General features: G+C 40.3%; 2 protein-coding genes across 5 annotated transcripts; one reads left to right on the top strand and one right to left on the bottom strand.

Annotated features, from left to right (window-relative positions):
• Positions 1–2,686: 2,686 nt before the first annotated feature.
• Positions 2,687–3,586, bottom strand: LOC139157706 (tigger transposable element-derived protein 1-like). The gene is made up of 2 exons (XM_070734765.1): positions 3,171–3,586; positions 2,687–2,867 (listed from the first exon to the last, which is right to left on the bottom strand). The coding sequence occupies exons 1-2, from the start codon at positions 3,534–3,536 to the stop codon at positions 2,748–2,750; spliced, it is 486 nt and encodes a 161-aa protein (XP_070590866.1). The 5' UTR covers positions 3,537–3,586; the 3' UTR covers positions 2,687–2,747.
• Positions 3,587–6,659: 3,073 nt separating this feature from the next.
• Positions 6,660–26,201, top strand: ARFGAP2 (ARF GTPase activating protein 2). 4 transcript variants are annotated; one of them, XM_070759889.1, is made up of 17 exons: positions 6,819–6,964; positions 7,296–7,414; positions 10,778–10,850; positions 11,218–11,349; positions 11,441–11,521; positions 13,118–13,214; positions 13,874–13,930; positions 16,051–16,095; positions 16,688–16,740; positions 17,464–17,600; positions 17,922–18,053; positions 20,562–20,690; positions 20,777–20,911; positions 22,641–22,767; positions 22,899–22,989; positions 23,234–23,352; positions 24,364–26,201. In XM_070759889.1, the coding sequence occupies exons 1-17, from the start codon at positions 6,893–6,895 to the stop codon at positions 24,382–24,384; spliced, it is 1,620 nt and encodes a 539-aa protein (XP_070615990.1). In that variant the 5' UTR covers positions 6,819–6,892; the 3' UTR covers positions 24,385–26,201. The 4 variants fall into 4 exon arrangements, with proteins under 4 accessions (XP_070616015.1, XP_070616007.1, XP_070615990.1 ...); XM_070759906.1 differs by lacking the exon at positions 11,441–11,521 and having other exon boundaries at positions 6,818–6,964; XM_070759898.1 differs by lacking the exon at positions 16,051–16,095 and having other exon boundaries at positions 6,820–6,964.
• Positions 26,202–26,586: the final 385 nt, after the last annotated feature.

The raw sequence follows: 26,586 nt of genomic DNA on the forward strand, positions 1-26,586 counted from the left end.
AGCAAGCCACACCCACAAAATAAGCCAGGCCCACAGTATGGTAGTTAAAAATTTTGCAGCCCTTCACTGCTATGAACCTTGTAACACTGATGTTTACCATATCACCATCCGGGTTGTAAAATGTGTTTGTGTGTATCAGAGACCGTCAATACAGAATTCAAGAGACACTGGAATATCATGAAATTAGGTGAAATAGCCTGCTACTGAAGACTTATTTGGCCACGTGGCTAACAGGTTTACCCCTTGTAGCTTCCAAGTCATCTTCAAATGCAGCCCCAGAGAGTGAATTATAAGAGTCTAGTCAGCTGATCAGAGCATAAATAATGCTCAAGGGAGTCACTCTCCCCTCTTTTTTCTCCCCTCCAAGAGCAGATTTCTATCTTCCTGAGCTGTTTTCCTCCAAAGCCAAGGCATCACTAAAAGTGCTAAGGAGGAGTTAACAGCTTGCTTAGCTCTATGACCTTAATTAGTTGATTAGAACTCTGAGCTAGCTTGTGGCTGCTCCATTAAGTTGACAAGACCCTAATCAGTTTCTCCTTAAAGGCTTTCTTTTGAGTCCTAAGTGACTGGCAGCTTTGGAATATCCATTTACTCTCATGTAATCCCTTCTCACCAGCGAATGTAAATAAACATTATTTTTTGCTAGTGATCCCAGAGCCAGGGAAAGCTGAACTAAAATTGTCAGCAGAATTGTGGTTGTGTGATTTTTCACTTAGCCATAGCTTTGCTTAATACAGTGATCCCTCGATTATCGTGAGGGTTCCGTTCCAAGACCTCTCGCGATAATTGATTTTTCGCGATATAGCGGTGCGGAAGTAAAAACACCATCTGCGCATGCGCGCCCTTTTTCCATGGCTGCGCATGCGCAGATGGTGGAGCGACAAAAGTTCGGAGGCTGGCAATGGTTGTTTTTCATGCCGGCCACCCCCCCCAGCGCCTCCGGGCTCCTCGCCGCTACCCCCCCCACCCGCCCGATTTGCCCCTCTCACCGGCTTTCTTGGGGCACGAGTCCTCCTTCAGCAGCGCTTGTGGCAACGGCTTCTCGGCTTTTAGAATGCCTGCCTCCTTCCTTCCCTCCCTCCCTCCTTCCCTTCTCTCCTTCCCTCCCTCCTTCCCTCCCTCCTTTCCTCATTCCTTCCTTCCCTCCTTCCTTCCCTTCTCTCCTTCCCTCCCTCCTTCCCTCCTTCCTTTCGTAAAAAGCACTTAAACAATGACAGAATAAAAACCCCCAGCCCTCACCTGTGTTTGAATTTCATTCACTCAGTCATTCATTCATTCTTCTGTATGCCACTCAGTCCCAACACTTTCAATCCACAAATTACCATTTCCCATCCCCTTAATTACTGTACTGTACCTCTACCTGTACCTGTACTGTACACATTGAATAACACACTTAGTCATCCTGATAGAAATAATAACAATATTTATTTACATATTTACATTTTTTTGGGGGGGTTAGCATAACTAGGATAACTCGGGATCTTCTTCTATCACCATGTCTACAATGGACGCTGCAGGTGATGGTGTGACAGACCTCTTGGTTTTTGTGACAAACATAGTTATGGGCAGTTGTTGGCGCAGTTTCTTTTTCTGGGCTAACATGGCTCTGTATGGTGCAAAGGTGTTGTCAAGGGAGGCCTTAAATTGTATAGAGCGAGTCATGTTGGGATCCCAAAGTTCCACCATGCGTTGTACATTTGCAGCAGCTCTGTTCAGTTCTGCAAGCCGCTCAAGCGTTAGGCCAACATCTTCTTCTTCCTCAGCTTGTTCAGCTTCCGCTTCCTCCTCTTCTTCACTCGCTGACCTGGTCAGCTCCTCCAGATCTTTGTCTGTCAGCGGTAGGCCATGCTCATCAAGCAAACCATTGACTTCCTCTGGTGTCATGTCAATGAAGCCTTCTCCACCCAGTGCCTGTGCCAGCTTCACAGAGTTCTGGACTGCAGCATCTTGAATTTCTTCGGGAGCAAATCCCTTGTAATCATGCACCACTTCTGGCCACAATTTCTTCCAGCAGGCATTCATTGTCTGTGACTTCATATCCATTAAGGCATTCTGAATGTTCTTCAGACAAGATGCAATTGTGTACTGACGCCAGTAGGCCTTCAATGTGAAGTTTTCATCAGCATCCATTGCTTCCACGATGCTTCCAAGAGAATTGCGCATGTACAGTGCCTTAAATGCGCGGATAACACCTTGATCCATCGGCTGGATAAGCGATGTGGTGTTTGGTGGCAAGAATTCGACTTGCACCCCATCATGTTCATGTGCCAGGTCATCATGGCCTCCAGCATTGTCCATTAGGAGAAGCACTTTGAAATTGAGTCCTTTGCCAGCCAAATAAACCTGCACCTGTGGGATGAAGCACTGATGAAACCAGTCCCGCGTGAGGGGTTTTGTAATCCATGCTTTAGGATTATGCATCCAGTACACTGGCAATGCATTCTTATTTCTGTTCTTGAGGGCTCTTGGATTTCGTGACTTATAAATTAGCCCTGGCTTCATCAAAAAGCCTGCTGCATTCCCACACATGATCAAAGTCACCCGATCTTTCATGGCCTTAAAGCCAGGGGCTTTGGCTTCATCTTGCATCAAGAAAGTCCGTGAAGGCATCCTCTTCCAGAACAGGCCTGTTTTGTCCATGTTGAACACCTGTTCTTCTGCAATTAGGTCTTTAAACGTGCGCTGGACAAAGTTTTCGGCTGCACCTGTATCTGCTGAGGCAGCTTCTCCATGCAATGACACACTCTTCAGGCCATAGCGCCGTTGAAATTTCTCAAACCACCCTTTGCTTGCTCTGAATGTGGCTGGGGCTGAAGAAGCAGAAGATGTTGATGGCTGGGGGTCTTCAGAGTCACCAGCACCTTCATCTACAGAGAATGACAGGAAAGGGAGAGAGAAGTGACTTGAATGAAAGCATACAGTCCTTCCTTCCCTCCCTCCTTCCCTCCCTCCTTCCCTTCTCTCCTTCCCTCCTTCCTTCCCTCCCTCCCTCCTTCCCTCCCTCCTTCCTTCCCTCCTTCCCTCCCTCCTTCCTTCCCTCCTTCCCTTCTCTCCTTCCCTCCCTCCTTCCCTCCCTCCTTCCTTCCCTCCCTCCCTCCTTCCCTCCCTTCCTTCCCTCCTTCCTTAAAAAGCACTTAAATAATGACAGAATAAAAAAACCCAGCCCTCACTTGGGTTTCCCTCATCTGCATCGCCTCATCTGCATCGCCTCCTTCTGTGTCTGCAAGACGGTTGTACAGTTGCTGCGCCTTGGTTCGTATAGTGTTCGTATCCAAAGCAATGCTCTTTTTGCGGCAGTCTTGTACCCACACGGACAAAGCAGCTTCCATCTTCATAAGGCGTTTGTTTCTAGGCGTCACCATTCTTTTTGCAGCCTTGTTGAACATTATCTGAGAAGTTTGCCTTATCTTCTTTTCGTCTTTCCGAATGTATCGCACAGTCGATTCGTTGATCCCATAATGCCGACCAACATCTACATTAGAACGTCCCGCTTTCAGCATGTCCAAAAGATCAATTTTCTCCTTAATTGTCAGCATCTTCCTGCTCTTTTTAGCGTCGCCACCTCCACTCCGCGTGCAACGTTTAGGAGCCATCTTCCAACAAGTCTTAACAAGTTCCAACAGTTCCAACAGTTCCAAAAGTTTCAAAGCACGCTGAGCAAACAAAGCTGATTGGCCAAGATTTCGGCCAACCAGCAATGGCAGACGTCACTTTGGTGATGACGTGTGACGTCATCGGGCAGGAAAAACCGTGGTGTAGAAAAAAAACCGCGCACGTATTTTTTATTTATTATTTTTTGAAAAATCGCGATATAGCGTTTCGCGAAGATCGAGATCGCGAAAATCGAGGGATCACTGTATACCGATTCCAATTGCAGACACTAAACAAGGTCCACCTGCATCCACATACAGAGCAATATGTCAAAGACAATAATTTTGCCAGATCTATCATATGGAAAATTGTTTCATAAGAAAAAAAACCATATTCCTTCCCCTTTAGTTTTGTAATGAAATGCATTGCATATGGATAAAGTTAGGGGTGTAGTAGTAGTGGAAAAAAGAGATGGCCACTGTAGAATAATTGAGAGATATTTAAAGGGACATGCAACTGGGCTGAAGACAGCATAAGCTCGCACAAAAGACCCCATCCTGGAAAAGAGTTTTCCAGCCTTCACTTAAACAACACAATATAACTCCAAGTAAATCAAACTTCTGTGAAATCAAACTGTCCACTTAGGCAGCAACACTGATTGACAATCAATTTCACATGCTGTTGTGCACATCCAAATTTGTACAGAACAAAGTATTCAAAGAGCATATTTCATTCATTCAGATCTAGGATGTGGTATTTGAATTTTCTCTTTATTTTTTTGAGCTATATAATTCTTTATTGGCCAAGTATGATTGGACACACAAGGAATTTGTCTTTGGGGCATACACTCTCAGTGTACATAAAAGAAGAGATACATTTGTCAAGAATCATGACAAATGAGGTACAAAACTTAATGAGCGGCATATAAATGCAATAAATAATAATTTATTAGATTTGTATGCTGCCTCTCTGAAGACTCGGGGCAACTCACAACAACAATAAACAATTTAGTACAAATCCAATAATTAAAAACTGAAGCTAAAACCCACTGTTATTTAAAAACAGTCAATACTACTCAATCATACCACACATAAATCTTGCTAGTCAACAAGGGAATGCATCAATTACCCCATGCCTGGCAACATAGGTAGGTCTTCAGAGTCTTGCGGAGGGCAGGGAGGGTGGGGGCACTTCAAATCCCCGGAGGGAGTTGATTCCAGAGGGCCGGGGCCGCCACAGAGAAGGCTCTTCCCCTGGGTCCCGCCAGATGACATTGTTTAGTCGACGGGACCCAGAGAAGGCCAACTCTGTGGGACCTAGTCATAAGGCGCAAATAAGCAATCAGGAATCAATACAGAATACCTGTAAAACACATGTGTCACTGCATGGAAGACTTGGTACACTTCCCATTTGTGAGGCTGAGGAATTGGGGGGTTATTGAAACGGATGTCCAAGTGCCGCCTCTATGTTGGTTGAGGCAGGCAAGATTCCCTTGGGTACCATTTATTGCACAGTCAAGGGAAAGGGAGGGTTTGCCTTCTCTTTCTGCTCAAGATCCCCATGGACAATTGGTGGGACAGGGACTCGGGCTTTGGCCCAATTCAGCATGGCTCTTCTTATGTTCTTATGCAAGAATATGTGGAGGTAGATAGTTTCAGACTATGCAATGTATGATTTCTCTCAATCAATATATTGATTTCTCTCAATCAATCCAAAATAATGGAATCTGCTGTAAACACACACTGTTGGTGTGAGAAATCAAGACTTTTAAAAATGTAAAGTGGCACCATGTCATGGCACCTTTCTGCAGTGCACCACTTGCATACCAGGTTGCAGTGGCCTTGACATGGCAGCACTTTCCTCCCTTTGTGAAGAGTCCTGTCTCCTCATTGTATTAACAATCATAGATTGTAATATTCTCTTTGGCTGTTGTGTTTTTATTTTTTGTAGTCATGATGGATTTTAAGGTTGTTTGCTGCCCAGAGTAGTTTGCAGAGATGGGCAGCCATACAAACTGCATTAATAAACGACGCCTTAAAACAGTGTCTCTCAACTTTGGCCACTTTTATGATGTGCAGACTTCAACTCCCAGAATTCTCCAGCTGGCAAAGCTCTTTGACTGAAGCGCTGAGAGGACAGGAAGGCGCCAGGACCGGGGATCCAAAATATTTTTTGGTGCCTAGTTCAACCCGATTCACAGAAAAACATCCATTTCTTTTTCAGTTCAGGGTCTTTGGGAATGCCGATAGAAGGAAAGTATTCATTCACCTAAATGTTAGAAATGTAGGAAAGAGAATGGCTCTTATTATCATATGTGGTGGCTTTGCAACAAGACAAAAATATTCTGGAACAGAGTTCAAAAATGGTTAGATACTGGAAAAGAAAATTGAAAACGGGAACTATTTCAACTGGGAATAGCCCACGAAAGATGCAAAAGATGTCAAATTTACTTAATTCTGCACATAACAACTGCAGCAAGATTAATTTTTGCACAACAGTGGAAAAGTGAAAACATACTAACGGAAGATTAATTATTAGAAAAATTTATGATCTGTGCACAAATGGACAAATTAACAATGGAAATAAAAGATAAAGATGAGTGGGAATACTACCAAAGCTGGAATAAATTTTACCTTTGGTTAGAAAGTCGGGGAAAATGAAAAATAAAATAAAGACAATCAATTAGTCAACTAACTTAAATAACAGGGAAAGAAGATGATCGGTTGAGTGTATGGGAATAAAAGAGATACCGATGTAAGACCTATGTTAAATAAAATGTGTATTAGAAATATTAAATGATGATAATATAGAAATATCATTATAGAAAATAAGAAGCAGGACTGCCACACATCGCCCAATGTTTTTATAAGGTGTTGTTTATGTTTGTTTGTGTCTATAATAAAATTAAATTACAGTATTTGTTTTTAAAAAAAGGGGAAAAATCAATTTCTGTACAGAATCGGTCTACAAAGCCCCGCCCCTATCTGATTAGACCCCGCCCTCCCGATTCGAGATGTCGAAAGGCTGTAACGGGCGCCAAGCCTGTGAAAAAGATCAACCTTTTCCCCTTTTTGCCAGTTGGAGCAGTTAATGTCAGAACAGGGTTCGTGCCTTGTCCTCTGCTTCCCAGCAACTTCACAGGGCTGTAACTCTAGTTCCCGCCAAGGACTTCGCCTCATGGAGGCCGCACTAAATTGACCCTAACTGGGCCCCATAATCCGTGGAAGCCCGCCCCGCTCACGCGGATTGGCCCACGCCGGGACCGGTTGCCGAGTACTGTGAATGGTGGGAGAAAGAAAACATGGCGGCGGGGCCCAGCCGGATGGAAATCCAGACCCTTTTCAAGCGTCTGCGAGCTGCGCCAGCCAATAAGGTACCTGACGGGGAAACTGGGTTTTACGCTCGGTGATGGCCGTCCAGTTCACGAGAGGTTTTTCAGGGCGGAATTGACCCGGCTTTTGATCCATAATCTCTCTCGCCGTCCTCGCCGGTGACCACTTGACTCCGTACCCGACTGTGGCGAGCCAGAAGAGAAAGAGAGGAGCCTCCGCGTTGTCGCGTAGCGGTCCGCCACCTAAAGGACCGTAGTGGCTGCTGAGGGAAAATGAGTGGTTGCCTAGGTGATGGATTCGGTTGAAGGCATCCTGAGAGACGGCTTTCATTTTACATTGACCCTAATGTTTGCTTCGTTTTGTTTCTTGTAGTCCTGTTTCGACTGCGGGGCAAAGAACCCGAGTTGGGCCAGTATCACCTACGGGGTGTTTCTTTGTATCGACTGCTCCGGAATCCACCGCTCGCTGGGCGTTCATGTCAGCTTCATCCGGTAAATTCGGGCCTGGATGCGGACTAAAACGCGTTAAAATAGTATCAAGGGCTGCTTAGATTATGGGTTAGAATTCACATCATTTGCCTGATTGCATAAGTAAATATATGTGTGTGTGTGTGTGTGTGACACAATTTTGCTGATAATGAAAGGAAAGGGACTATAGATATATTTCAAGCCCCTCCCCGAGTATTCGCAGGAGGCGGCATACAAATCTTAATAATAATAATAATAATAATAATAATAATAATAATAATAATAATAATAATAAAAACCCAATAATAATAATTTGCTCTCATCAGCTATTATTATCTATTGCTATTATTACTATTACCATTATCAATTATTATTGTTGTTGTTGTTTTTGTTGTTATTGTTATTTATATGCCACCCATTCCAATAGGACTCAGCCACACCCTTACCGGGATTTGAACATGGACTGTCAAATCCAGATAAGGGTATGGCTAGCTGATGAAAGTAAAATAGCTTGAAATGGATCTATACTAGTTTTCCTTCCTTTTCATTATCATATTACACATATAGAATATAGTTTGTTGGCTATAAAAAAAATTTAACTGCTTTGAATGGCCTCCTGGAGAGGCCCAGTGACAAAAAGGAAGCAGTATCTTCCTTCCCATATTTGGGTATACCACGGTGATTCGACAGGAAAAAACAAAACATATGTATGTATATATGGCATCGAGCAGATCTATCTTAATGATTCTCAAGAGCACAACTGAGTTTTATTTTCCTTATGTGTATAGAGTCCTTTGCATATTTTCAAGTTGAGTTATTTAATAATTTATGCATGACAGATGATCAAGGACTGCTTATTTCCCAAATCCTAGTTTATTGGTATCAAATAACTTGATCAATGTATACATTTTTGAGTATACGATTAAAAACAACAACATTATTTTGTATCCTAAAATTTTGCTGCCCTAAAAATACAACTTAGAATATATAGTCACTTTAAATGTATACTAATTGACATACATTAAAAGGAAATTTCATTGAATACAGCTCTCAAAGAGTCACTACTACCTCCAATATACATTACATAAACATGACTAAATAAAATTATGCATATAGCCATATAACCAAATATAAATATGCAAGATGGCATAATTCTGACACTTTATATTGTATCGGTGAGTTCAAGTTTGGGATAGGGTTAAGGTATCAGCACCTCCAGGCTGAGGCATAAAGCCAGTCACATTTCTTAGTCCTGAAATCTTGCTTAGAAAACTTGCAGGGGTTTGTCCAGGCCACAGGTCTTCAAACAAGGTACTGTAGTTTTAAAACTTGTGGACTTCAACTCCCAGCATTCTCCAGCCAGCTATGAAGTCCACAAGTCTTAAAGTTGCCAAGTTTGAAGACGTCTAGTCCAGGCAGTTGTCAGGAGTCCAATACTCACTCAGAGATAGGGGGGAAACCCTATTTCTCTTGTGAACTCTGAATAACTGACCCTAGAAAATGGTCTGAATAGATTAGTCATTAATCATTTACTCTAAATCTTGCCTGTACCTCATTGAGTATTATGGCTAAATGCTATTTTAGAGAGTCTGCTTTACTTATCTTCAGATTTTTTTTCAGTGATAAGACTCTTTCCAAATTCTGTGGATGAATTATTTGAAGTATTTGAGTTTGTATGACAGTGCAGGCTATATATGGTTTAGTTATGCACAACCAATTAGCAAACCATAGACTTTGACTTATTTGATGAATGTACATGGTAGAGTTCTGGATTACTCATCATCGTCATCATCACCACTTGTTTGAATATGTCTCCCCCCCACTGAAGAAGTTGTTTGCATTTTGTTAGCCACACCTGTTTGCATTTATAAAGTCCTGTATTTCAGTAAGCATGTCACTTATGTGATGTGCAAATGCATTCATTAAGTTTTTGAACTTATTCTCAACATTTAGAAAAAATTCTAATATGTATTGTCCTGCATATAAGCTGACTAATTGTTCCATATTTTATCTTTTTATCTGTCTTTGCTTCTAAGAGGATAGAAAATGATTATAAAACATTTTCATTTTTATTAATTCCCCTATTTTACACTTGTAAGTAGTTGTTCTGTAATAGTTAACAAATAACAGGCATTTGTGAAAAGTGAATTACCGTAGTTATTAAATGTGCATTTTTTCTCTTTGTTATAACATCTCATTTCAATATATTTGTGAAATCTAAAAAATTAGAGACCTACTCACAGAAGATTGTTAAGGAAGTGTTAACAAAATGTTAAATTATTTATATTGCAGTATTACAGTTTATAGATAGGTATAAAGAATCATTTGCTCTGCCAGTGCATTGATTCAGCAGCCCTATCCAGTATAACCAATGTTGAGGAATGCTACAGGTTGTAATTCATAACCATCAACAATCACAAATTCCCTGCCCTGTTAAAGTGTCAACTCTATAGCTTTAGCTTATTTGTTTTCTGTTTAAAATGTTATAAAATGAATTGGGTAGGTGCTCACAGATGTTTTCTGGGCACACACTACATCTATTTTAGGAGCCCTCCACAGGCTTTCTATTAAGTTCTGTGTGCAATTTAAACAGCTAGCTTTAGCCTATAAATCTCTTTATTAGCACCAGGCTACCCTCAGGACTTCTTATTTTCATTGACCAATCCATTAAGAGAAGCAGCTGCTTTTTCCCTGTTGTGAGGAGGTTGAGGTGTGTGTGAACCTGGACGCAATGCCTTTCTGTGATAGGGATTGCTCTTTGTAATGATCTCCCATTATGGGGTTGTTTGTGCCCAACATTATTTACCTTCTAGAAAAAAAGAGATGTTTGCGGGCACTACACCAGGCAGTTTTTTTTAAAAAAATTGAAGTTTCTGATATACTTTTTGTGCGTTTTTACAATGTTACATTTTTGTAAGCTTTTGTTTTATTTTGTTGTTGCAAGTTGCCAAAGGTCTGTTTATGATTGTGAAGGGATATAAATCTGATGAATAAATCATAAACTAATAATTATTCCCAATTTGTCAGAAAAAAAAATAGAATTCCGCACTGGAGAAATATAATAAAAGGCAGCATTCCCTAAATCAAGCCCCCTAGATAGTCAGACTTGTAGTGTTAATGGCTCCGAAAAACACAATTTGGGGAAAGCTGATATATATATATAATAAGGTGATCTTTATCTTCCTGCAAATTGATTAAAAGCTTGGAATGGGCTTGCTTTTTCCTATCCGTTGTGTGTAAGTACCATACTAAGAGAAATGAAATTGTATTTTTTGACAGGACAACAGATTATATTGTGATAGAAGGGCATTTTGGCTTTTAGAAATCATTGACATCTGCATGGTGAACGTGTGTATAATATATAATGCCAATCTTGTCCCCTTGTAGGTCTACAGAGCTAGATTCTAACTGGAGCTGGTTTCAGTTGAGGTGTATGCAAGTGGGTAGTAATGCCAATGCGGTAAGGGCCAGTTGAAATTATATTCTCTGATTATAGGCATTGTATTTTTTAAATTGTTCCTTTTTTTAAGTGAATGCTGTGATTGGGTAGCTGGTGAATAACTTATTGAATAGTTATTAGTGAACTATTTTTTAAAATTACATAGTAATTTTTTCAATATTTCTGGATTATCCAACACCATTGAAGCTCAATCACTACATATCTACAGTATATTTTGAAATATCTATATTTCAGTGTTTTCCTTTTAATAATAATAATAATAATAAATAATTTATTAGATTTGTATGCTGCCCCTCTCCAAGGACTCGGAGCAGCTCACAACAAATAATATATGAGATATTTTCAACTATATGTTCTCTGTTTTCAGACAGCTTTTTTCTGCCAGCATGGCTGTACAACCTCAGATGCCCCTGCCAAGTATAATAGCCGTGCTGCTCACATGTACCGAGAGAAGATCCAACAGCTGGCAAGTGCTGCCATGGCCAAGTATGGAAATGATGTAAGGACCAATAAGTCTGTGCACTGTTGGGGGTGATGGGAAATTATAAGACTTGCTCTAAAAATCCATAGATGATCCTCTCCATTTTTAGCTCCTGATTGATGGCCTGAGTGGGATTCCTGGCCACTCTTTGGAAAGGAATGATGCTGATTTTTTCTTGGAGCACACACAGGTATATTGAGCCAACTTGAATTGCGCTTTTCAATTACAGATCTTCCTTGTAGGATTATCTGATGAGTTTTCATCAATACAGATAATCCTTGGTTAGCGGCCACTCATTCAGGAGTCATTTGTAGTTACAATAGGGAGAAGAAGGAGACTCACAGCCAATCTTTGAAGTTGTGGCTGTTACAGCATCCCACAGTCACATGTTCACTATATTCACCCTTTAGTGATTAACAAAATTAATGGAGAAACTGTTGTGATCCTGTGATATCATGCTTAACAACCACACAGGATTTGCTTAACTGCAACTGGGTCTGCAATTGTGATATGATCTGGTCATATGATATTTTTCCTGTATGATCACATCATTTAGTAAATGAGTTCCTGGGGCCTAGTTACAGATGTTTGCCATGACTACCTATATTGTACCTTTTAACTGAGTACCAGTTTATGGTGAACCTGGTCAGAAATTGCCATTTTCATATTTTTTTAAATTGCAATTCTGAGCTGCCATCATATACTGTATTCCTTTGTAATGAATCAGGATAGTGCTACGTATGATAGTACTGGACATAGTTGATCTTTTTCAAAGCTTTCCCCAGCTTTGTAGCTTCGAGATGTGTTGAAGTTGTCAGATACCCCATGAGTTGAAGTTCCAGCAAATCTATCAGGGTAACAGATTGTAAAGGCTGCTCTAATTAAAGGAGCTGGAATTTTACACTGTTCTTGTATGTGTAAATCTTGTATTGCTTTCATTAAAATACAAACCATTTGGACAATACTTATTAACAAAAGTTTCTATGTCTTTGTTCAAACTGAATATAATGCTCTTAGACTAGTCAATGTATATAATGTCTTCCCCTTCTTGTGAATTTCTTAGAAGTGATTGTCTGGCTAGTATCAGAAATGGGGTACAGATAATTCTCAACTTGTGACCACAATTGAGCCCAAATTTTCTACTGTTAAGTGAGACGAGTACGTTTTGTCCCATTTTACAACCTTTTTTTGCCACAGTTGTTAAGTGAATCACTGTAGTTGCTATGTTAGTAATATGGTTGTTAAGTGACTCTGGCTTCCCAACTGACTGACTGTCAGGAGATTGCAAAATGTGATCACATGATCACGGGGATGCTGCATTGGTCATAAGTGTAAAAAACAGTCATAAGTCACTTTTTTCTGTGCTGTTGCATCTTCGGTGGTCACTAAATGAACTGTTTTAAGTCAGGGACTGCCAGGGGTGGGTTCCTCCTGGTTTGGACCTGATTGCCCGAATCGTTAGTGACCCGCTGATGACGTAGGATTGGTGTCACAGTTTCGGTTCTGTCACAGTGTGAACCAGTGACGAAGGTAAGTGGAACCCACCCTGGAGGACTACCTGTATATACCTCATGGCTGGAATATTTTTTCTTTGTGTTAGGATCATAATTGATGACTATTATGTTTAATATCATAATTCTATTAGAATAGAACCTATCTTTAAGATAGTAGTAATATTCACTGTCTACAATGTTGGAGAAATATATGACTTATTAGGCCAGATCTTGTTTGAGTTATGAATTAACGTCATTCAGCCTTTCTAAGAACTGATTTTTTTCCCCTTAAGGCTTGCAATAACTGGGATAAGATGGAGCCAGGCACAGTAGAGTCCAAATCAGATTTGGAGAAACCAGCAAAGCCATCTGAAAATAATGAGGTTCCACGTAAGTACCAAAGCAGAAGCCAAATACTTAGTTTCTCTTTCCATATTAAATATCTCCATTGGATAAAATGAATCTTGGTTGCTATTAAGCTTGATGATCAGCAAACAATCCAAGTCATGCAGACTATACAAAAACTATGTAATCGGTTCAGTGATACATGTAGTTACTTTATTTTGTTTTTCTGAATTGAACATTTTTTCCCAGTTAAAGAGTATTTCAGTAGTTTCTTTATGGAATTGTGGTGCTTTGGGGTATGTCTAAGGATTGTAGACCAGGGGAGTCAAACTCAAAGTTCCGGCCCATGTACTGCTTAGATCTGGTCTGTGGGCCCGCAAAGGATCGGCCCATGGTTCCACTGCCAGTGAAAATGAGCATCCGTGCTTCTTTTTTGGGTGCGATAGTCTCCTGCAGTCCTGTGCCAGCGAAAACGGAACTTGGGGAGGCTCTTTTTTCTGGCAGAGGGCTGCAGGAAGCTGTCATGGCCAAAAACACAGCCTCAATGAGTGACGTTGAGCTGGCCATGTCCCCACCAGCCTCGTGCCCCCCCATCTCCCATCCTGAGGTCAAACACAACCATGATGCGGCCCTCAATGAAATCGAGTTTGACACCCCTGTTCTAGACCATCACAGTTTGGGATACTTTTTTTTTTACTCTGTAGAGGCTGACCAAGGTCCATCTATTGAGTTATTGAGCACTTCTCCAAAAGGCTCCCTTGGTAAGTGTATACATATCTCCTTTGTTTTCTTTAATGCAAAGTGCTGCTAGCGATCCTCAGTTTTACTTCAGATGATTTGCACTGACCATGGATTTATTTCATAGTCTAATAAAATAAATCTAATAAATTCAATTCAAATTCAATTCCATTTCAGATGCTAAACTGGGTTGAGAAGATGAATAGTTCTCATTTCAAACTGCTTATTGCAGTCCCCCTCCCCCCCCAAAAATAAGACATCTCCTGATAATAAGCCTAATCGGGCTTTTGAGTGCATGGCAATAAGGCCAAGCACTTATTTCACGGCTCAAAAAATATAAAACAGGTCTTATTTTCGAGGAAACACGGTAGGAGTTCAATAACATAGAGTTCATCTTTTGGGAAACTGTAGAATCATTGGAGAGAACATTAAAATGTCAACTTGTCTAATCCCTCACTGTTCAGAGGTAGCTATAATTATTTCTAATTGAAAGCCATCCAGCTTCTATTTTTAAACGTTTTAATTCTGAAGAGTTTGTAACAGCCTGAGTCAAGTCTGATTCTCTGTTAAATAGGTTATCTGTCAGAAGGATTTTCCTAGAATTTGTTGAAATCACTATGATTCTGTAGCCTCAGCTAGTATTTCTCAGGAGGATTGAGATAGTAACAAGCTGATATGGCCTTGGCTTGTTCTTCAAGAGTAACATCCAACTAATTCAGATTGTGGCCTGATTGTCTAATGTTATGATATTAGATATTATTTATACCCCATTTCTATTTTTATGCTCCCTTCACTTTGATGTAAATATTCTTAGGGGGGAAAAATACAACTTTTCATAACACCAATGGTCTTTTCATCTAGGAATATGAAAGGTGCACTGAATCCTAATAAGAAAAACCTTTAAACACACTATCTTGATTTAAATGTCACTTTTCATGTGAGTATATGTGATATATTTTGTATATTTATTAATCAATTAATACACTGCTCAAAAAAAATAAAGGGAACACTTAAACAACACAATATAACTCCAAGTAAATAAAACTGTCCACCTAGGAAGCAACACTGATTGACAATCAATTTCACGTGCTGTTGTGCACATTTAACTTTGTACAGAGCAAACTATTCAATGAAAATATTTCATTCATTCAGATCTAGGATGTGTTATTTGAGTGTTCCCTTTATTTTTTGAGCTGTATATATGAAACATGTTGTATATACTCACATAAGCACATAAACCATCCCTAAAATTTTAACCAACCCAAATTTTAACCAAACACCATAAAAATGTGCCACTTGCAGATAACGTGACTTGCATTTTTATGGTATTTTGGTTTAAATTTCAAGAGTCTGCTTATATATGAAAAATAGATTTTTTTTAAAAAAAATGCAGGTATTTTAGAAAAAACTATCACCATCAAAATTCATGGATAAGCCTGTCTGCAAAAAAGCCAAATCCATTTTTAAAATGCATTTTGACAATACAGTAGTCCCTCACCTATCGCTGGTGTTACGTTCCAGACCCGGCCGCGATAGGTGAAATCCGTGATGGGGAATTTATCGACTGATAGTACTTATTTAAGTATTTATATTGTAATTGTTTGGTAAGTTTTCATTGTTTTAAGTGTTTATAAACCCTTCCCACACAGTATTTATTTTAGATACAGTATTTAAATACAGTATTTACAATTTTAGATATATATTTTTTGAAAAACCTGCCGATCGAGTTCGGCGGGCTGTTTAAATCTGCCGATCGACTTCCTCAGAAACCCGCGAACCAGCGAAGATCCGCGAATGATTTTTCTCATTAATATTTCTTGAAAACCCGCGATGAAGTGAAGCCGCAGTAGGTGAAGCGCGGTATAGCGAGGGACTACTGTACTCTTAGCTTATCTCTGAGTGTCTATTCAGTATTTCCAATAGCAATAGCGCTTAGACTTATATACTGCTTCATAGTGCTTTACAGCCCTCTCTAAGCGGGTTACAGAATCAGCATATTTGCCCCCAACACTCCGGGTCCTCTGTTTACCAGACCACAGTCCAGTCTTGCGTGGGATATCTTGCTGAAGGTCAGACTTGTATCTCAGCCTTCATCTAAACATCTTTTTAGAATGAAATACATGCATGTCTCTTTCTCCTTCAGACGCATCCATGTGTCTGTGTCCACAAGGGGCAGCTCCGGCCAGAGGTAACTGGCTCTGTATGGACTATTTGCCTTCTATTTCTGGGGTTCTGCTTCCAGCTCTACGTTTATCTGTCTTGCACTTTTTAAGATCTCAATCCAACATGGAAGGAATTGCTCTTACTTAGCAGTGAAATTTAGATTATATTTTGCTTCTGGAATTTGGGCACTTAGTTAAGTGGACACACGTGGCACAACTTGGGCAGTTACATTCTCCTTGCTTTGGTTGTGTGGAAACTACTGAGCAACCTGCAACATATGCCTCTTAAGTTTACAGCAATACTTTGTTTTTACTGGTCTTTTCCCACGGACACTTCTGAGCTCACTGCCTACCAAAGTCACCAGGTGTTAGTGTCATAATTCTATCACTTTCTTACCTGAAAGGGGAGGCCCAATGGTTACTAATTTGAAATTGCATGTTATGGCTGGTCGTATTGACACTGAATATGTGTGCTGCTGCTGGAGCTGCTGAGTATATTAACAATGTTTATAGGACATTTGGCCATGGTAGTCTTTTAACCATTAAAATTTTGAAATATTGTGATAAGTATTGGTATCCACAGCGGTTTAAGCTCATCATTGGTTGCCTTTATTACAGACATAAAGCCTTCCCTTATTGGAAAGAAGAAGGCAGGTGGAGCAAAAAAAGGGGTAAGTTTGTTATCAGAGCCTTTTCATGGCATGCACCTGTTTGCTTTTTCTGGCAAAGTTATGTCCCTTCTGAGTGACCTTTTGTGAGAACTTCCTTTTCTGCTCTGGCTACTGACTGTTTTTTTTTTATGCAAGCTAATAAGGATTTGCATCGTTCTTCTTTTCTTTCATTTCTTCTGCTCCTGGTGGACAGCATCGTTATCCAGTTCTCTGGAAACCTTTCTGCATACCAATGGTTTGAAATGGTCCTCTTAATGCCATGGATTTAGCTCTTGGGGGATTACTGTAACCCTGTATTTATTTTTAGTGTGAGTTAACTGTCATGGGCAGATGGTTTCTTCACCTCAGAAATTAATATATTTACTTTTGTATTTGACTTTCTGGTATAATCTTGGAGCAAAGATAATAAATGCCTTTCCCAGCACCACTCCCACCCCCATGCACACATTTGGTTCATCCAGCAAAGCTTTCAAAATTGAAGACATTGTTTTGTATCTTTGCTTTCTGTGATAAAGTAATTCTGAAATGGAATGATAAATGGATATCTTGATTTCTATTGGGCCCTTGCATAGGTTGCTGTAATTCATGCAAATTATTATTATTATTCTTTATTAGATTTGTATGCCGCCCCTCTCCGTAGACTCGGGGCGGCTCATAACAATAAATTCCTCTGATCTTTCAGGTTTAGTGACTTTCACATTGTCTTCTGCTTCCTTTCTTTAGCTGGGAGCCAAAAAAGGTCTTGGAGCTCAAAAAGTGAGCAGTCAGAGTTTTACAGAAGTTGAACGGCAAGCCCAGATGGCAGAAAAGCTGAAAGAGCAACAAGCAGCTGAGTACAGGAAGCAAGCGGAGGAATCCATGTGAGTGCCTTTTATATCTAGCATTCTTCAGTTAGGATACGCGTAGATTTGCTCACAAGGGGATTGAACTTGAGAATGAATTCGGGAAGTATAAAAATAGATGTGATGCCCAATTCAGACCTGAGAATTTATAAATAAAATAATGGCCAGTGCCTGCACATGAATAGAGCCTGGATCATAATCCTATTCAACTACTCTGTTGTCAATTCCGATATTTATATTTAAAAAAATGGACTCAGATATGATATATACAGTACACTACTAAGGAACTCTATTTGAAATCTGTGCTTTGGTGATGCTTGTGTGGTGTCTTTCTCACAGAGTGGCCTCAATGAGATTGGCCTATCAGGAGCTCAAAATTGATCGGAAGAAGGAGGAGAAGAAACTTCAAAACTTAGAAGGGAAGAAGCGTGAGCAGGCTGAAAGACTAGGCATGGGCTTGGTGTCCAGAAGGTAATTTACTTTATTGGAGAATAAAAACATGTCTCCCCTTCTGTTAGCAGTCTCAGCAGGCCTGATCTGTGCCTTTGCTCTTTCCAAAGGCTGTTTGGATGTTGTATACATTCAGCCCCCTTCATAGGAGTGATTTCTATTGTGGCCCTTGGCAGTAAGAAAAGTTAGCCAGAGGCTAATGTGATAGTCAAATAGCATTCAGAAATGTGTACAAGTTAGGGGAAGCCTTTCTTTAACAAAGCACAAACTAAAGTTAAAAAAGGCTAATAAAAGAATATTAAAAAGAAGGATGAGGATGATGCTGCCTAGTTACCATGTGGGAAGATGAGCGGCCAATAAATTTTTATAAATAAATAAAAGATGATGCAGAAAAAGACATGAAGACAGCATGGCAAAAATAACAATGATAAAGCACCTATTAAGATCTTATTTGAATATTTTTGAAGCAGAAAACCAGCCAATGAAACTGCTGGACCAGTAAAATAAAAGAGATTCTCAGGGATATAGCGATAATAGACATTGCAGGTAAATTGAGCCAAGTCCTTTGCATCTGTCTTCATTACAGAAAATATAGGGAAATTGCCTGAACTTGTATGGATTTTCTTAGGTAGAGGATTGGAAGCATGAAAGCCAGATGAACTAACAAGGGAAGGTATTGTAGGTCAGCTTGAGTCATGATATTGGAACAAATTGTCAAGTTCTGATGGAATCTACCTAAAAGGTCTTATAAACACTGTCAAATTATTATCTGATTATCTGGTTTTTCACTCAATTTAAGCTCGCTATAAGAAGACTGGAAATCTCTAATGTAATGTAATTTGAACCTCAAGGAGTTTGCGGAAATTTACTCTGGAGCAATCAGCTTAAAGTCTGTTGCAAGCAGTAATCAGTAATTAAGCACATAACGAAACCAGTTGTGAAGTGTTGCATGGATTCAACAAAGAAAATTCTTTTGGAGGTTATTTAAAAAAAGATTTTGCCAGCCTTCTTCATATAGGGCCAAAGGCTATGCCACTACCATTTCTGAACAAATCACAAGATGTCTGGGACATAGTTCTTTGGATAGATGAGACCAAAATCGAAATATTTGCCCATAATGCTCAGTGTCACATTTGGCAAAAACCAGACACAGCATATCAGCACAAACATTTTGTACCAACTATTAAGTACAATTATGGAGGGGTGATGATTTGGGTTTGTTTTGCAGCCACAGGACCTGGGCACCTTGCAATCATTTAGTTGACCATGAACCTCTCTGTATACCAAAGTATTTCAGAATCAAATGTCCACCTGTCTGACAGCTAAAGTTGGGCCCACATTGGGTCATGCAACATGGCAATGATCCCAAGAACACCAGCAACTCGACAACAGAATGACTTTTGGGGGGAAAGAATCAGGGTGTTGCAATGGCCCAGTCAAAGTCCAGACCTCAACCCATACTGTGGCGAGACCTCAAGAGAATTGTGCATAAAGAAATGCTCACAAACCTCAATCAACAATATTGTAAAGAAGATTGGACAAAAATTCTTCCAAAGTGATCCGAGACACTAAAAAAGTCATGCAGAAAATGATTACTTCAAGTTACTGCTACTAAAGGTGGTTCTACGGAGAGGGGCGGCATACAAATCTAATAAATAGATAGATAGATAAATAAATAAATAAATAAATAAATATTGAATCATAAGATATATTTAATTTTTCATAGATGGTTTCTCCATTTTACTTTTCTTTTTGTAAAATGATGACATGGTGCAATATGTTACAGGTGGTTAATCTTAAGTTGTATTTATCTACTTTTAAGAACTGCTAGGAGCTAGGTGACTTACTTATGCACTGATACATAAAGCCACAGAATTTAAAGGGGGTATACTTTTTCACATGACTATACATACATATGTATTTATATTTGGGACTGTGGACCAGATGATTTTGAGTGGTGAGCTACATGGGCCTAAAGATGTCAATCCCAGTTGTAGAGTATCATTAAGCCAACAAGTTGAAGAGAACATAGAAACTCTGTTCCTATTGTATAGTTGGATTTTCAAAAAAATATTTGACACAGTCTTATTTAAAGCTGTTCAGTAAATTTATCTGTCAGGTTAATCAGACCTGTACATTTATGGATTACTATGGTAACTGGTGAAAAACAAATAGTGTAGGAATGAATGGGTCATTTTCTCAACAGATGGAAGTAAGAACTAGAGTCCTTCAAGGTTCATTGTTGAGACCAACGTGTTCTAATTTGTTCATAGACAAATTGCCTTAGGCCTAAGTAGTGAACCAGCCAAATTTATGAATGCTATTAAATTATTTAGAGTGGGGAAGTCAAAAGGATCATGAAAATATCCAGAAGGCTCTCTTTAACCTAGATGAACTGTGATCAAATGGCAAAAGCAATTCGTTTAAGTAAGTGGAAAGTGATTATGTGCCAAGGTAATTCTAGTATTGAAGAAATATTTGGAAGTATGGAGTCTGGCAGGCCTTTTAACTTTGTATTGTTTCTTCTAGTTCCATTTCGCATTCTATCCTGTCTGAGATGCAAGTAATAGAACAAGAAACACCAGCGAGTATAAAGTCCTCTCGGTCTCAGCTGGGCCTCTTTGAAGATACAGGAAGCTTCACATCTGGACCACCCAAGTACGACTAAGCTTTGCTGACTTTTTAGTTCTCTTAGTATTTCTCTATCTGGCCTACATAGATTTCTTTCCCACATTTGTTCCTAGGTACAAAGACAATCCATTCTCGTTAGGAGATGGTTTTGGTTCACAATGGGAAACAGAAATGCCCTCCTGGGCACTTGACAAAAGAGAAGAGGAGGCAGACATCACAGTGTCAAGCATCCGACCCATTGGTGACAGGTAAAGTAAGGGGAATACAGTCTTTGCTCTAATGTAGGGCTATGTGAATGGGCAGTAGAAGGGATCTGCTTGAAACTTATAGTTACAGGGTGTCCAGAAAACCTGGAAAACAGAGAAATCAGGGAATTATCAGCAATGTTCCCTCTAATTTTTTTCCGATGTGGGCGGAAAAGTATAGTGTTTGGCAGTCCCCTTGGGACTGGACAGCATAGAAGTATGTATGTATGTATGTATGTATGTATGTATGTATGTATGTATGTATGTATAAATAAACAAATAAATAAATATCCCTTCTTTTTATTAAAAGAAATTAATAATAAAACAAAACCAAAATCTATTACTATTAAAACTAAAACAACCAGCAAAAACAAAAACATAACTATTAATAAGAACAGGTGAGGGCTGGGTTTTTTCTCTCTGTTATTATTTAAGTGCTTTTACCATATGCTTTAAATCAAGTCACTTCTCTCTGTGTTTCTCTCTCTTTCCTGTCATTCTCTGCCTCAATCATTTTCTCATTTCTCTTTTTTCTCCCTTTTTTTCTATCATTTCTCTCTCTCTCTTCTTTCCACTCCTCTCTCTCTTGCTTTCTCTCTCTCTCGCTTTCTTCCTCTCTCCCCCCTCTTTCTTGCTCTCTCCTATCTCTTTATCTTTCTTTCTCTCTCTCCCCCTTCTTTCTCTTTTTCTCACTTTCTGTCTCCCTCCTTTCTATCTTGCTCTTTCTGTTGCTCTTTCTCTCTCTTGCTTTCTCTCTCTCTCACTCTTGCTTTCTTTCTCTCTCACACACTTTTTCTTGTTCTCTCTCTCTTGCTATCTCTTTCTCCCTTTTTCTCTCTCTCTCTTTCTCATTTTCTCTCTATCTTGCTCTGTCTTGCTCTCTCTCTCTCTCTCGTTCTCTCTTTCTCTCTCTTCCTTTCTTCTCTGTGAAGGCCAGTGAAGGTTTTTCTTAGTTTGAATGTTCTGGGCGGGCTGGCTGGCAGGAGGATGGGGAGCACGCGCGCCCGACATTCAAACTAACCTTCGCCAGCCTCCACTATGAGAAGAATGCCTGCCCCGCCTCTCCTGCAGCCCCTTTGTTGACAGACGGGACGAAAGCGCTCTTGGCGAAGGGACTGCGAGACGGGCGGGGCGGACATTTCCAAAGCGTTCGGAGCGGCTAGCAGCTGGATCAGGAGGACAAGAAGCCGCAGCTGCCACCGCTGCTGCAGCTGCTGCTGCAGGAGGAGCCGCACCCCAAGGAGGGAAGCAGAGGAGAAAGAGAGGCAGGGGGCAGCGGGCGGGGGGGCTGGAGGGGCTAGGGCAGCCGCGGTTCCTTGCACGGCCTTGGAAAAGGGTGCGCGGGGGGGGGATTCGGTGCATGGCTGTGCACCTTAGAGGGTACATTGATTATCAGGGAGATTGGCAGTTCAGGAAATATCAGGGAATTTATGAAAAAGTGGAATAAATCAGAAGAAAACCAAAATGTATTAAAATGTTTAAAAGTCAGGTAAAAATCATTTTTTTAAAAAGTGGACTGTGCTGCCTGGCGTAGTCAAGCATAACTGTGGCAACAACTTGCTTCCTCAGCTACTGATATTTCTCCACTGCGTAGCCGTTTGGTATGACGTCATCTACAACTTGATTGCAAGTTACAGGGAAATGTCAGGGAAATATCAGAGAATTTCAAAATGCTTTCCCCCTGAGCACCCTGAGTTAGTGAAAGATTTCAGTGCTTTTCTCTTCTGCTCAGACCGACCAACAGAAAAGAAACTGAGAGCAAGGTATCAGTAGTAGAGTCTAACGAAGCTCAACAGAAGTTTGCGGGTGCCAAAGCCATCTCATCTGACATGTTCTTTGGGCGAGAAGTTGATGCGGAGGTAGGTTTTCTATGATTTCTCTGCCCGTCCATTGTAAATAGCAATGTCCCTCATCAATATTTCCTCCCGCTCCCCTTTAAAAAAATCTTTTTATTTCCATTATTTTTTAAAATATTTTTTATTTCCACCAGTATGAGGCCAGATCCCGACTCCAGCAGCTCTCAGGAAGCAATGCCATTAGTTCGGTTGATCTTTTCGGAGAATCCGAAACAGCAAATTTGGGTATGTCCATCAAAACCCCCAAAGGATTATTCTTTTGGAACTGCACTGTGGTAATTAATGACTCAACGCCATGGCCTTGCTGCCCTCAGTTCCATATTGAGGACAGTTTGGTACAGAGCAGTGAGTAGAATAAGGCTTGTAAAAATGTGCGAGTTCAAGCAGTTAAGTTCTCTCTCAAAAGTGTAGCTTCTTTATTTGGCAAAGCTCTTCAGGTTTCAAATTTATATTTTTTTCTTCCCTGCAGGTAGTGTATCCATTGGGAATGTACTACCTGCAGCTGACATTGCTCAGTTCAAGCAGGGAGTAAAATCGGTTGCTGGCAAGATGGCTGTCCTGGCCAACGGTGTGATGAACTCACTGCAGGTGAGAAGTGAGGGGAAAGTGATTACAGTCATATACCATCTCGACCAATAATGAAGCTAAAATAAATTCCCACGCTGATCTCTTGTGTGACATTCTGAGAGGATTGCATAGAGCTTTCCAATAATATTTTTTTGTGGACCACCTCACTGTTCAGATCTTAGGAGGATCACCTTTGTTTTTGGTGTGATTGGCTTATAAGCAGTAAGTTTTGTTTATCAGCTTTGGACTATGTTGTGGTTGGCTCTGGCCCAGCTCCTGCCTCAAGGAATGTGGAGGTGGATGCAGGGGAAACATCAAGATGTCATAGGCCTGTTTTATTGCCAACAGAGTCAGATAGTGCAGTTTCCTCCGACGAAGAAGGTGGGGGTGACTTGGAAGAGGGGGGCTTGGCACACAGCCCAGGAAGCCAATCTCCATTATCTTCGGTCGATTCGGATGAGGAAGTGTTAGACCCACGCATGCACAGAATTATGCATAGAAGAGACTAATTGAGGAAATATTACAGGAGATAAGAGAGGCCACCTGTGTTTGGGTGGGGCTCCAGTAATTAGAGCTGGCAGTTGTGGAAGATTATCTGATTGTTATTTCTTCAGGACTGTGTCTTGCTGTTTCCAGACTTTGTTGATTTTTCATGACTTTGAAACCAAAGCAGAGCAAAGTGTGGGGGTCTCACTTCGTGGAAGGAGGGCTGTGACGTTCCTTCACAGCTGCTAGCTAAGTCCTTAAGGACTGATTAAGGGGATTGTACAGACTACCAGGTTGTTTTGGGACGAGTGCTCTTTGCAATACAAAAAGGGTGCTTTGTTTCTTTTGAATTTTTCTGATAAAGAACATTGTTTTTGAACTTTCAAGTGTGTGTGTGTGTCTGAAATTTGTACCCTTGAATTTTCGGGAGACTCATACCATAGAGCCCGGCAGAACAGACTAGTTTTTATAGCCAAATGCCTCTAAATCTTCAAGCATGTTTTTTGTTTCTTAAGTGATTCACACACACCCTTCTCTCTCCCTTAGGACCGCTATGGTTCATATTGATGATCTATGAAGACTGTACCTCTTGGCCATCGGTGTAACACCATTTGGACTTGGATAACACCACATGGGAACTCTACTGGATAATTTCTAAGATGAGCATAGCCGAGGGATGCTTGAGAATAGAGAAAATGGACATGCTTGTCCTGTACTCAAAGGTTTTCTGGACAATTCTTTTGTATTAGAAAACTAATATTTTGTCAAAAACCCAGCCTTCAGTGATTGAGGTTTGGGCCTTTCCAGAGAACAGCCCTCTGCTGCTACGGATTGAGATAGGGTGCAGCTGTCATTGGGATGCTGCTCTTTATATTTCTCTTTGTCTCCCTGACTGCTGTTGGTGGACCTAGTATATTGTGGAAGGAGGAAAGTAGCGTGTAATATTTTTCATGCTTCTGCATGAACTCAAGAGGCAAATTATAGTACTGGCTGCATTGGTGGAGACTCTAGAACCGATGCTCCAGAGTAGAGTGAAATTCCTCTGTCCTTGGTAATCTTACTGCCTTAAGGAACCAGTGTGATGCACCATTTTAGAATAGTGGCTTAAAAGCACAAACATACAGCATGCAGTGAAAGGTCAGCACTCTTGGCCTTAGTTAAGATTCTTTTATTTTGCAAATATGACTGGTGATAAATTTGTGCAGGAGAGAGGAGATCTTCAAGTGATAAGCAAGGAAGGGTTATCTAACCTTTCCTATAATCAGTTATCCATTGGGTGCTGTCTTTTGTTTTATATGTTTAAAGAAATTGGAGCTGAAATGAGTGTTGACTATATTCACTCCATTCACTGTGTCCCATTTTTGTTGCACAACCATTGCTACTACTGCCTTCCTTCGGAATCACAACAATGGACTTGTGTGAACCCCATAGTTCTCTTGCAGACTATATTGAAACAAAATAGTTTTCAAGAAGGCTTCTTCCACCTATCCAAGCACCAGATTGCCCCTGGGCTTTCTGGGATTGTTCTCATAAATTGCTATAGCTTTATTGATCAAAGAGGAACTGGAAGAGATAAATGCTCCATCCCAGCCTACATTGCTAATCTCATACCTGAGATAATAAAAGGTATTTTGCTCCAAAGCACCCATTGCATCTGCATGCTAAATACCATGTCTCAGTGATATTTTTCCACTGGAGTATTCTCATTTCAGCAGAGTGGGAGACTTATTTCCTTGTGAAATGGTGTTTACTGTTGTAGCCATTTTGCATTTCGAATTGCATGATTGTTGCTGCTGCACTGTGGGTTTATCTGGAAACTGCCACCAAATACTGTGTGTCTCCTAAGAAGACAAGCCAGTTGCTTAATAGGAAGAGTAATTGCCAATAACACACTGAAATGATGCCTCGAGTTTCAGTGAGGTACACTTGCTAGAGGCAGCTGAGGTTACCAATGCCCTTCGAGGTTACCCACTTTCACATTAGTGTAACTCATTAGTGCAATTAAATCTGCTTACTCCTTGTGCACTTCCTATGAAAATAAATGCCTGCATGGACTGACCAGAAATTTCCCCCTTTGCTTGCTTCTCCTTTGTATCCATAGGATTCTGAAAATAGCCTCTCCAGTTTCAAGTGTTACAGGTTTAAAATTGCTTGCTCACTTCCTGAGCAAAGGGTTTGCAGAGCTTCATATCAGGCCATTGTTTTTCACTCCGAGATTGGAAGAGGTTTCCCCTGCTTGGGTCATTTCTGTACTTGAAATTCATCATAATATTCATAAGTGATATGCAGCCAAAGTGATGGCACTGCTTTATGGGGTTTTAATGGTGAGGGCTATGGAGTCTTCCTCCTCTCCAATAAATCAGATTGAATTCCTGTGTTCTCAATTCCTTGTGGTTCTTGTTTTCCTGGGCCCCAAATAATAATACAAAATGTGTTGTCAGAAATTACGCCCCCATTGTATTTTCTATACTAAGCCCTAAGAACAAAAAATAGATTTAAAGAAGGGTGAGCAAATTAATGTGAAAGTGAAGCTAAAGTCATGTATGTTAGTGGTTTTTTTTTAAAAAAAAAACCTCTTTACTATTATGATGACTATTTTTTAACTGCAAGCAATATTATCTTGTAGTTTCAACTGTATAACATTCATACTTCACTTCCCAGGAATGAAAGAAAAATCTTTTGTCATAATTCTTTAGTACTACTAAAGACCTCTGAATAGCAAATGATTGCTATTTTTTGCAATATAACTTACGATGCAAGAAATCTCAA

The sequence above is a fragment of the Erythrolamprus reginae genome, chromosome 1 (genome assembly GCF_031021105.1).
Source record: "Erythrolamprus reginae isolate rEryReg1 chromosome 1, rEryReg1.hap1, whole genome shotgun sequence".
Lineage (NCBI taxonomy): Eukaryota > Metazoa > Chordata > Lepidosauria > Squamata > Dipsadidae > Erythrolamprus > Erythrolamprus reginae.